The sequence below is a fragment of the Castanea sativa genome, chromosome 7 (assembly GCF_040712315.1).
Source record: "Castanea sativa cultivar Marrone di Chiusa Pesio chromosome 7, ASM4071231v1".
Classification (NCBI taxonomy): domain Eukaryota; kingdom Viridiplantae; phylum Streptophyta; class Magnoliopsida; order Fagales; family Fagaceae; genus Castanea; species Castanea sativa.
In genome coordinates, this window is record NC_134019.1 from 18,730,879 (window position 1) to 18,744,126 (window position 13,248).

The window sequence follows — 13,248 nt, forward strand, 5'->3', positions numbered from 1 at the left end:
TATCAATTTAGTCTTTACTGTTATCTCTTGGATGAAATTGCTGACGTGATTAATAGTCAAAATAAATAATTAGTTGATAGAAACCTTTTTTTTTTTTTTTTTTTTTTTTGCTGTTAGCCTAGTTAGCAATTTCCATTCAAAAGGTTAACATCATTAATTTTCATTTAACAGATAACAACGGAAACTAAATTAACATGGCACCGAAAGATTAGTAACTAAATTGAAATAGGTAGTTTATCTAACAAAAATTATAAAACAATTTAAGGCAGCTCACAAATGGGAAATTTACCAAAATTTTCCCTTAAAAAAAAAAAGAAAAAAGAAAAAAACAGTGAAGTGATTTATTGGTTGGGGACAGAACAACGTCACGTGCGTATGACTGAAATTTCTCTCTTCCCTATACAATTCGCCGTTGGCTCGTCATCTCTTTCGTCTTCCTTCCTTTCCCAATTTGTTTTCTTTTTCTCCGCTATATATAAAGAGACCCCATTTTGGTTTTTGAGGAATCAAAAAGCTATTTGATTTTTGAGCTGTTGGTGGCTTCAAGCAACAAACAATGGCTTCCATCAACATCTCTTGTCCTTCAAATACATCTCTCTCTCACCTGCAGTAAGCTTCTTCTTTTCTCTTCATTTTCCTTTCTAATGCTTATATTTTGAATTTTCATCACCTTTACAATTCACTTATTGATTGTTTGAGTTAAAACTCCATCTGGGTGTTGTTGGTTTTTTTTTTCTTAAATCTTCTAAAACTTATATAGTTGAATGTGATTTGTTTACCAGACTTGGGTTTTTTTAATGGTCAATTGTGTCATATCATATATTCAAATTCATCATCTTTGTGAGGGAAATACCATTATGTTAACTATTTTTGATGTAGTTTGCTTATTGTGGCACTTGTTCATTATTGGTATTGTATATGGGGATCTGGGTTTTCTCCCTTATTCTGATCTGATCCAACTTTTTTTGAGGACATGCAATTTTTAGTATTAAAGATAAGGTATAAGATTGACATGATGCTATTATGTTAAGTAGAAAGCTACTTTTCTGTTTAATTGCTGAGTAACATGGTGGTTGATAAAAACCAAAGCGCTCTAGCTCAGTTGGTGCCTCCTCCCCTTATAAGTTCTGGGTGGAGGGTGAGTTCGTGGGTTCAAGACTCATTGGGTGCGTGTTTAACTTACCAATAACAAAAAATGAGGTTGAATAAAAGTAAATTTCTGTTTTCACTTGTTTCTATAATTTGGTTTAGTCAAAACACAACTCTACCAAGCCACTAAATTCCACGGGCAACATCGAGTGTCAGCTTTTTTTTAGCTAGTCTTAAATAATATATATATCAGTGATTTGAATTCTTGCATCTGTTTGGTTGTGTAATTGTTTCAGAAACCTGTTTTCTAAAAAAAAAGAGTTTTTAAAGAATGATAATGAAGTTTTCAGACATGCTGATTTAAGTGGTTTCTTTTTTGATAACAAAGAGCATGAAGTGATGAATATCAAATAATGTTCTCTCCATAGACTGCATTAAAAATAAAAAGATCTTGAAAAGTAGGTTACTGAATGCACCTTGGTTCTGTTTTTGTTCTTTTGTGTCTTTAGAAACTGATAAGTTTCAGTGAAGGTCAGAACCAAACAGGTTGTTGATTTGCCGTTATATTTCTACATTTGCTTGGTAGCCAAATGAAGTGGAAATTTTTTTGCTAAGTAATTGGCTGGTCCTTATGAAATTGTGATTAGTTTAAACTCCTTGCATTAAGTGCTTTGCATTGACATGGCTGTTGCACATCTATTTTTTTTACCCCTTTCTAGCAGATATTATTAATTCTCTACTCTTATGAACACTAAAAGCATCTCTTGCATAACAAGCTGGCAAAGCTCATGGAGCCTCATCTTGTAATTCACTTTGTTTACATTTTTTAGGTTGAGAGATCCCCAAGTCAACTAAAATCTAATGCAAATTACCCAGCTAGACTACCAATGGCCCAACCAATACCATAAAAGCCCTATTCTTATAAACATTTAAAAAAAAAAAAAAAAAAAATGAAAGCCCTAAATGTCTTGATCCAACTTGGAGCTGGTCGTGCATTTTTATCCACTACTCTGCAATGTTTTATTTAATCATGGGCATGGATTTCCCTTTCCATTACCTTTCCTCTCCAAAATAATGAAATTTTTTTAGCTTCATGTTGGTAAAAAGTATGCATAAAGGTTCCTATGCTGTATCAACTTTTCGAAAATGTGATCTCTTCTTCTGGGCCTTGAGGGGTACTTAAACTGGATAGTTTCCACATTCTGGCATAATAAAATTAAAAAAATCTATGGTCCTTGATTTGTTATGTTGAGATTTGCATCATAAACATTCTTTTATAGACATGGTCCAAGTGAATATGGTATTTTAATGCCAAGCTCGTTGTGCTTCCTTTCTACTGCTTCTGCCAGTTCATCTCGGTACTTATTAACCTTCTCTTGAATTTAGATTATGCAAAAACTTCAAATTGTTCAATGGATTGCACGGAGTTAATCTTTCTCTGGCAAAAGGGTATGCATCCAATTTGCCCTTGATCCGGCTGGGTGGCAAATCCTTAAGTACTGAAGGTGTTGGTAGAACTAAAGCTACAGTGATATCTGGAGAAGGTGACCTTCTGTCTTATGCCAATGAAAATAATGTTGAGGGAAATAACACTCTCATTGGAGATCAATCAGTTGGGATTGAGATACAGCCTGATACAGTTGCATTTGGAACACTTTCAGCTGATACTGCTCTTACAAGTAGTGCTTTTCCCATTGAAAATGATGAATTTGATTTGGATTTCCCTACCAAAGGTTTCTCTTCCATCCCAGAGGCCATTGAAGACATTCGCCAGGGAAAGGTAGCCTGTTTCCTGAGTTTTGTCCTGTTATGAAATCTATTAGCAATAAACTTTTGATTTTCCACTATATTTTAGTAGTTGTTATTCCATCACTTATTTTGTACAGTGATGCAGATGGTAGTGGTTGTAGACGATGAGGACAGAGAAAATGAAGGAGATTTGATAATGGCTGCACAATTAGCAACACCTGAGGCTATGGCTTTTATAGTGAAGCATGGAACTGGGATAGTTTGCGTGAGCATGAAAGAAGAAGATCTGGAGAGATTACAAATCCCTTTGATGGTAACCCAGAAGGAAAATGAGGAGAAGCTTTGTACTGCATTCACTGTGACAGTGGTATGTACTTTCCCTAGTTGACATCTATAAATTTTGAGTTTTTGTCATCTTAATATTTTTGTCTTGGGTATCATATAGATTTGAATTTTGACAAACTATTATCCCATCAAGAGTCGAGTCCTTTGAACTTTTGAAACTGAAGGGTTTTGTCTAAAATTGCAGTTATATAATGCATTGTATGTTCACAAACTAGGCCATTTCAACAAAATCTAAATGTATTATTAATTATGTATTTGAGGGATATTAGTGATTGTTATATTGTACGTGCAGTCAAAGGGGAGAACATGGATCATTTGCTATCCACTATCCAATTTCTGTGTAGATAGGCTTTTGACTTTGTATTGTTCTGCATATGATGGGTGATGCCTAAATCAGTGAAATATGTTGCTTCAGTGTTGAAGGAGACCTAATCCTTTGAGATATAGAGTAGACTATGGTACTATCATGTCTCATGTGAACTTTATGGAAAGAGAGAAATAGGACTTTTTCCTTGATTTTTGTACTCATTTCAGATTTTTAATATATTTATTCACTACGTTTTTTTAAGGATATTGGTGATTGTAATTATGGAAATAATAATAAAACCTATTAAACGTCTACTGTCTCAAAGAAGTTGAATTTGATAATGACTTTTGATATAGGATGAGTATTTTGCTCTTCTTTTAGTATAGAATTGGCTTTTTTATTATTTAAATAAATTATCTTTTCAGTAACTCTAGTTTATTTCATCCTTGTTAATTATTTTAATAGGACGCCAAAAATGGTACAACCACAGGGGTATCAGCTCATGATAGGGCTACAACAGTATTGGCTCTTGCATCCAAAGATTCAAAACCTGATGATTTCAACCGCCCAGGCCATATTTTTCCACTGAAATACAGAGAAGGTGGTGTTTTGAAAAGAGCTGGGCATACAGAAGCTTCTGTTGATCTTGCCATGCTTGCTGGGTTGGATCCTGTTGGAGTTCTATGTGAGGTTGTGGATGATGATGGTTCCATGGCTAGATTACCAAGGCTTCGTCAATTTGTAGAGCAGGAGAAGTTGAAAATTATATCTATTGCTGATCTGATTAGGTAACTATTGTTGTGAATATTCTTAATTATATGCCTTTTACAAAAAAAATGGTTGATTTTCTTTATTAATGTCTATATGTTCATCTTCAGTTAAAATGTAAGGAGATCAAATTTATTGATTGAATCCAACCCCCTTTAAGAGCCAGCTGATTATTATATTGCAAATTGCCTTAACACCATCAGAATGTGGCGAGTTATATATGAATGATTATATACATTATAGCTGCGAATTAATGTTTTTTTTTACTTGAATTTTATTTTTAATGTCAAGTTTTTTTTTTTTCCCCATACTAATAAATGTTGAATTTTATAAATTTGCAAGCGATAGTTAGAAAGTAAACCCTCTTTGGTTGCCCTATCTGGTTGCTTAAGATATGCTCAACTTGGATGAGTATTATCAAGCTTCAGGCTAAACTGGGACCTTAGGCCAACACAAAGTGGTTAATGGGGCAGGCTGTCAACTCAAAATCTGTTTCATTTTAGGGTGTTAAACTGGCCAGGGTAACCAAAACACTGATTTGTATGTGTGCATGTGGGGTTGGGTTGTGTGTGTGCTTTTTGTTTTTGGAAGGGGGGGATGGGAGAGTGGCAAGTTTTCTTATGTCAAGTAGTAACTTCTATTGAGGGGCTTGATACCCAATTTATTTGTAGTTTTGGTACTTTTTCATTGGAACATAAAAGAGATCGTTGTTCTAACATCGATAATCCTTGTCAGGTATAGAAGGAAGAGAGATAAATTAGTAGATCGCTCTGCTGCTGCCAGGATACCTACCATGTGGGGCCCATCTATGGCCTACTGCTATAGATCCATCTTAGATGGGATTGAGCACATTGCAATGGTTAAGGTAAGTGATGCTCGTAATTTTGATAGTCAACTGATTTTTATTTTTTTTAATCTCACAGCAAACACAAATAAAACTGCTTGAAGGCCCAATGGTCTTTGGACAATGGTTTCACTGTCATATTGGTGTCTGAGTTGTATTTACCTATCAAGAAAATAAAAAATAAAAATTAATAGAGGCTGCCATTAATAGGCTACTCAAATTCTTTTGGTATTGTGGTTTCCAGAATGTACCACAATTTGTCTCCACCTGTTATGTTGTGAGTGTGTGCGCATGCAAAAGGGGAGGGATATATATATTATTGAGTATATGCATTAAAAATCCTCTAGTCTGTAAGAAAAATTAAAACCAAAGGGAGAGCCGTTATGTACATCCATTTGGGTAAGCTCCTTTAATAGAGTCAGAACTCCTATGGTTGCCACTACCATGACAAATAAAATTTAAAATTACATTTTTTTAAGGTATAAGGATTTTTTTTCCCATTATTATTTGTTATATTGATTTTAATCATGTAAACATGGAAACAGGGTGACATTGGGGATGGGCAAGATATTCTTGTGAGAGTACACTCGGAATGTCTCACAGGTGATATATTTGGATCAGCCAGATGTGACTGTGGGAATCAATTGGCACTTGCCATGCAGCAGATTGAGGCTGCTGGCAGGGGTGTACTTGTGTACCTCCGTGGACATGAAGGGAGAGGCATTGGTTTGGGCCACAAACTTCGCGCTTATAATCTACAGGATGATGGGCGTGATACAGTGGAAGCCAATGAGGAGTTGGGATTGCCCGTTGACTCCCGAGAATATGGCATTGGTGCTCAGGTACTTTAGAGTTGGATTTTTATGTTGCAAATTGTACAAACCAATATTTATCTCCTGCATCTGGCTTATGCATCATTTGTCTCCCAGCATGTGGGCTTCACACAATTGCGGGATCCACATGTTGTAAAGAATGCATATGTCGGATGCACTTGATCCCTTTTTTGGACATGTTGAATTATGGTTTAACAAAGTATTTGACTTATTTTTAATCATGAACCTGTCAAATGCTTTTGGAAACAAGATTTACTTTTGGACATACTTTGATAACAAGATGAAATGACATCTTTCGGTGTGAACTCCAAATGCACAACATCTTGCTGGGTATAAAAAGTTGGTTTTCAATGTTCAATGCAACAATTGTGCATTGAATTATTACCTTAGTGGGGTATAAATAAAGCAGACACCTAAAGATTACAGCGTTGTTGATTCAATAAAAATAATTACAACTTATTTAATATGCTAATAATTGTATTTCAAATTTTTTAATCAGGATTTAAAACATAAAATGTATCTTTCCCTTGTTTAAATTCTCAATTTGAATAAAAACTTATGTACAATAACAACTAATTAAATTGTAAACAGTACAATCCTTAAAAACATATAATGGTGCTTTGTAAAAACAAGAAGCTGAAAACAGTAATTCCAACCTGAAATACTTAAACATGTTTAAGTTGCCTTCTTTTTGACATGAGTTTTATTGCCTTTGTTACTGCAGATACTTAGGGATTTGGGTGTTCGAACAATGAAGCTGATGACAAACAATCCTGCCAAGTATGTAGGGCTCAAGGGCTATGGTTTGGCAGTTGTGGGCAGGGTCCCTCTATTAACACCCATCACAACTGAAAACAAGAGATATTTGGAGACAAAGCGCTCTAAAATGGGTCATGTCTATGGATTAGAATTTAATGGCCACTTCAGCAATCTTATCAGTGGCAATGGTAAACCAAGTGTCAGTCGTCCTTCTGATACTGCATCTGAGACATAAGTCATGATGCATGTCCCTAAAATGGTACACTAGTTTATGCAGCAGAAATGGGACTCACACAATTCAAGTGTGAAATACAGAGAATCCTAGCTTTGAGGAAATTGTTGTTATCAATCAGATAATACATTTAAATTTGTTAATTGATCTAAAATTACTCTGCCTGAATCCAAGGCATTGCTACATGTCTAGCCAGAAGCTCTCTTACAAAATTTTGGCATTTAATTGTACTGTATTGTCATTCATTCCATCATCTTAAATATTGTAATTATAACAAAGGAAATAAATCCCATTTTTTGTAAAATTTAGATTGTCTGATGGCTAGGTGAGTTTCTGAATTATTGTTCATGAAGATGTGACAACTGGGTTATTTCTTTTTAAGATTTCAAGGTTCTACCAAGGCTATTTTAACGTATTTTATTCATTATTAATGAATCGAGCTAGAGCTATCTACTTATTGTTCTTGGTGGCTGCATTGGTTTGGATTAAAATATGTTTCCCTAGTTTCTCCATGACAGAATTCAAATTTTAGCTGGAAATGAACATAGAGATACGATGTCCCAAATTGTAATTGCATTGTGAGGATACTTTGGATGAAAGAACATTCTTTTTTGTGGTTACTATTTTGATTCTTATATCTTGGAGTCACTATCAATTTTGTTTTTTCTTTTTCCTCAACAGTTAATTCGATCTATGTTATTTTTAACTTTCTGTTAAGTTAATTTTTTCCATCAACTCACTTACATCCAAACAAGAATAAGGTCCATTGATTTGGAAATCCAAACTTCTCTCTTCCAAAAATGGGTTCAATACAATTATTTTTACCTTAAAAAAAAAAGTTTCCATCACTCAATAATGGGGGAAGGGTAAAAGGCAAAATTTAACAAAAAAAAACTGGTTGTAACATAAGGCTACAACTTTATTTAATATCTTTTTACTGGAGCTAAATTTTGACAAATCTACCATTAGACTACATCTTTTTCTTATATCCTCCATGCTTGCAAAATTTCTAACAATTTAAATATCAATAGTTATGTCATCAATAAATTGTTTAAATTGCAAATTTTTATAGTTTAAAATTATGCATAAAATATAAGTTTATAGATCATATAGTAAATAATATCCAATTGACATAAATTTAACACGTGTATTAATAGTATAAAGCACATGCAATTCAACGGTTAAAGTTTCAAAATATGTAGTAATGTTTATTTTATTAAGTAAGGTTATAGTCTAAGGTTAGAATCAATTTTGTAGCTAAACTTTGTCTTTTGACAAATTCACTATTTGATTACATTTTCTTCTTATATATTTCACGCTTGCAAAAATTTTAGAAATTGAAGATCAATATTTATATTATCAATAAATTATTTAAATTGCAAATTTTTATAGTTTTAATTATGTATAAAATATAAGTTTATAAATCATATAGTAAATAATATCCAATTGAAACAAAATTTGATACGTGTATTAAGAATGTAAAGAACATGAAATTCAACAGTTAGATTTTCAAAATATGTAATAATGTTTATTTTATTAAGTAAGGTTATAGTTTTAAGTTACAACCAATTTTGTAGCTAAACTTTGTCCAAGAGTAAATGTAACAAACAACGATCTATTTTCAAATTCTATTATATATTTTGATGGTGAACCAAAAATTGAACTATCTCCAGTCCCTAGTGTCGTCCAAGTCCAAAAAGGTTGTCCCAATATAAGAAGGTCGTCTAGCATAAGAGGTTGTCCAACATAAAAATGTCGTCAAAGTATAAGAAGGTCATCCAGCATGGAAGAACCTAGATGACCTCCTAACACTTAGAAATTTTTAGAATAAATTTATGTTCAAGAGCTTATAATTTGGACCACGTTCTACTATTCTAAAGTATGAGCAAAATCCTTGTTCATTGCTAGAACTTCCCACTAAGTTCTTAACTTCTGATAGTAGTTGTAAAATATAAGTCTGAACATTTTAACTTCCAGAGCAGTTGTGGAAGTTAAGTCTGAACCTTCTAACTTTCATCCATGTTGAGGAAGTTACTAAACAAGTAACCACTCCAAAGCTCACTATAAAAAGACTCATCCATATTAAATAAATGAAAGTTTTCACCATTCCTAAAGTTGAAATTCTTGAGTTCTAAAGAGAAAACTAACTTAAGCATCAAAGGGTTCTTAACCGGTTCACCCCGGTCACCTTTGATCTTGTTTTTCTTTCTTTTCAGACCTTCCAAGCAACCACTAGCCCATTGAAGCCTGGAGTATTCAGCCTACTGATTTTCTATGCATCATCAGTTGGCGCCGTTTGTGGAGACAGTTAAACTTGTGTTTTGTAATTTATATTTCCTTGACAAATGGCTGTATGGTTCAGACAAGATCAATGGCCACTAGTCCAAGCCACCAAGAGAGTGGACACATTTCTTGCCACCCCAATTGTGCTTAACAATTAGCCCCTGTTATGCAACCGTCTTCTGTCCAACAAATGTAGTCTATGGCAGCCGACATGGCAGAGCTAACCTGTTAGGACCAAGAGCTGACTTGGGAGATCAACCAAAGAATGCAACGTCATGAACAGTGTGTGGAAGGACAAGCTTAGAGTCAAGAAGTTAGAGAAGGAGAAAATGTTGAGCGCGAGAATCACTTAAGAGGTACTGCTTCGCGTAGGGTGCCATGCTTGGAAAAGATAATAGATCAAATGAGGAAAGCCATGGACGAGATTAGGGAAAATATGAGAAGAACGAATCCTATAGATGACTTGGTTCATCGAACTGATTCCCTTTTCATTGCTTCCATCAATAGTCATCCCCTGCCTTCCAAGTTCAAGATGCTTGCGTTAGACTCATATGATGGAACGTGTGACTCATGTAATCACATTGCCACCTTCAAGACCATAATGCACCTTCTAGGGGTTCCAGACGAGATAATGTGTAGGGCCTTCCCTACCACCCTTAAGGGACCAGTACGAGTGTGGATTAGTAAGATACCACCAAATACCATTAATTCCTTCGAATAGTTGAGTATGTTGTTCGTCAATAAATTTATTGGAGGTCAAAGGTATAAGGGCTCCTCGTCCAGCCTACTGACTATAAAGTAAGGAGATAATGAAACTTTGCAGTCCTTCATCACTCACTTCAACAAGGAAGCCTTGACGATAGACAAGATGGATGATAAGCTGTTGTTAGTAGCCTTCCACAATGGAGTTAGTTCAGATTTATTCATCCACGAGCTCTATGATCAGGAACCACAGACCTTGGCTGAACTCATCCATTCAGCCTAAAGTTTTTTGAATGCAGAAGACGCGATCATTGCCAAGAAGAGGAAGAGAGCAGAGCGGACAGAAGCAGAGAGGACAGAAGCGGAGCTCCCACGTCATCCTGAACAAGGTCCTCGTCCAAAGAATGCACAGACAAGAGAGAAGAAGGATAAAAACAACAAGAAGGTAGATTCATCTTCAGGACAAAATTTGCACTACATGCCCTTAAACATTCTGCTTGATCAAGTGCTTATGCAGATCAAGGGCGATCCATCCTTGAAGTGGCCAGAGAAGATAAAGGGAGATCCTAATAAACGTACTAAGAACAAGTATTGTTGCTTCCATAGGGATCATGGGCATGATACAGACGAATGCTATGATTTGATGCAGTAGATTAAGAATCTCATTAGGCAAGGAAAGTTGAGAAATTTTCTTGGACGAGAAGTTAAAAGGAAAAGTAGATGAGCCATCATGGCCCCCACTTGGAGAAACAAGAGTTATGATAGGAGGAACTTCAGCAAGACAATCTTCCAAGTCAAGGAACGCCTATTTGAAGGTTGTGTAGAACGTCTAACTCTCTGGATGACCACAAAGGACAAGGGGGGCAGACGAGAAGGCTATCACTTTCATGGACGAAGATTCTGGAAGGATTTATCATCCACATGACAATGCAATTGTCATAACTTTGCTTATTGTAGACTACATAACTAAAAGGGTGCTGATAGATAATGGGAGTTCAGCAAATATCCTATATTATCCCACCTTCTAGCAAATGAGGTGTGGACGAGATCTACTTTGTCCAATAAATTCACCCTTAGTTGGATTTGGAGGAATGAAGGTACAACTAGTGGGCACTATTACTCTACTCGTTGGGGTAGGGACGAATCCACAGCAGATAGCTAAAGAAGTAAATTTCATTGTCGTCGATTGTTTTTTCTTCCTACAATGCCATCATTGGACAACCAACTTTGAATAATTAGAAGGCAGTAACATCTACCTACCACCTATCTGTCAAGTTTTCAATAGATTATGGAATAGGACAAGTGCAAGGAGATCAGTTAACAGCTAGAGAATGCCACTTAGCCATGTTGGCTATGGACGAGCATGTGCAGATGATGAATATAGAAGAGAGAAGGGATACTATAGAGCCCACTGAAGTACTGGAAGACGTTCCTCTAGACAAGGGAAACCTTGAGAGATTTACCAAAATACAAGTATGGAAGAGAAGACAAAATAAGATCTAATACAGTTCTTAAGGAAGAGCATTGATGTTTTCGCGTGGAGTCATGAAGACATGCCAAGGATTGACCAAAGTGTCATTACTCTTCATTTGAATGTGAATCCATCTTCCAAGCCTGTTCATCAAAAGAAGAGATGTTTTACTCCTGAACGAGATAATGCTATCAAGGAAGAGGTCCAAAAGTTGACCACAACAGAATTTATTCAGGAAGTTTATTACCTGGATTGGTTAGCCAATATGGTGATGGTCAAGAAAGCTAATGAAAAATGGAGGATGTGTGTAGATTTTAATGATTTAAACAAGACTTGCCCTAAGGATAGTTATCCATTATCACGTATTGACCATCTGGTAGACTCAATAGTAGGTCATCAATTGCTAAGTTTCATGGACACCTTCTCAAGTTATAATTAGATAAAGATAGACGAGGCAAATCAAGAGAAGACATCCTTCATTACCAATCAAGGCCTGATTTGTTACAAAGTGATGCCCTTTGGTTTGAAGAATGCGGGGGTAACCTATCATAGGTTGGTCAATCATATGTTTCGTCCACAAATAGGATGAAATGTAGAAGTATATGTAGATGACATGCTGGTGAAAAGCTTGGATGAGAAAAAACATCTGAACGACCTACAGGAGACCTTTAACAAACTTAGACGATATAACATGAAGCTAAATCTAAGCAAGTATGCCTTCAGGGTTTTATTAGGGAAGTTCCAAGGATTTATGGTTTCACAAAGGGGAATTGAAACAAATCTTGATAAGATCCAAGCGATACTAAACATGGAGCCACCAAGAAATGTCAAGGAAGTCCAGTCCTTCACTGGACGAGTTACGGCCCTTAACAGGTTTGTTTCAAAAGCTACTGATAAATATTTGTCATTTTTCAAAGTTCTCAAAAAGGCGTTTGAGTGGACGAACGAATTCTAGAAGGCCTTCAAAGATCTTAAGGTCTATCTTACTAAGGCTCCACTGCTAAGTCCATCTATACCAAGTGAGGAATTGTATTTATACTTAGCAGTGTCCCCACATGTAGTAAGTTTGGCATTAATCAGGGAAGAAGGGAAAGTGCAGAAGCTTGTTTATTATACAAGCCGAGCACTAAGGGGGGCAGAGGGACGATATCCTATGATGGAGAAGTTGGCCTTTGCACTGATAACAGCTTCCAGGAAGCTAAGGCATTACTTTTAGGCTCATGTCATTAATGTCTTGATGGATCATCCACTCAAGAAGGTAATGAACAAGTTGGAAGCCGTAAGTTAACTTGTCCAGTGGGCTATAGAATTTAGTGAATTTGATATCAGGTATTAACCAAGAATTGAGATAAAGGCTCAAGCTTTGGCAGATTTCATTGCAGAATTCACTCCTAATCATGGTGATCTAGACAAGATGGATGAAGTTAAGAAGTGGATCATCTATGTAGATGGTTTGTCTACACAATATGCAGGAGATATAAGAGTTATACTAAAATCTCCAGAAGGAGATAAGTTGAAATATGCAGCTCGTTTACAGTATTAGATGACCAACAATGAAGTTGAATATAATGCCCTCCTTAAAGGACTGGAATTGGCCATGTCCTTAGGGGCAGAGTCAATAGTTGTTCAAGGAGACTTTCAGTTGATCATGGGTCAAATGAATAGAACATATGAAGCTAAAGAAGAATGTATGAAGAAATATCTCAACAAGGTGAAGCGACTTGTTAAGAAATTTAAGGAAACTAGTTTTCTTCAAGTTCCAAAGGAGGAAAACATGGAGGCAGATGCCTTATCAAAGGTAGCGTTAGCAGATGGGTCACTGGACAAGTATGAAGAAGTCTAGTACATGCCAAACATAGATCTTCC

At 35.7% G+C, this 13,248-nt stretch overlaps 1 protein-coding gene across 1 annotated transcript; it reads left to right on the forward strand.

Moving 5' to 3' along the window:
• The first annotated feature begins 371 nt into the window (after window positions 1-371).
• Window positions 372-7,230, forward strand: LOC142643448 (bifunctional riboflavin biosynthesis protein RIBA 1, chloroplastic-like). The gene is made up of 7 exons (XM_075818082.1): window positions 372-609; window positions 2,476-2,869; window positions 2,984-3,205; window positions 3,956-4,278; window positions 4,994-5,123; window positions 5,648-5,944; window positions 6,660-7,230. Exons 1-7 carry the CDS (start codon window positions 557-559, stop codon window positions 6,927-6,929), a joined length of 1,689 nt encoding a protein of 562 aa, XP_075674197.1. The 5' UTR covers window positions 372-556; the 3' UTR covers window positions 6,930-7,230.
• Window positions 7,231-13,248: the final 6,018 nt, after the last annotated feature.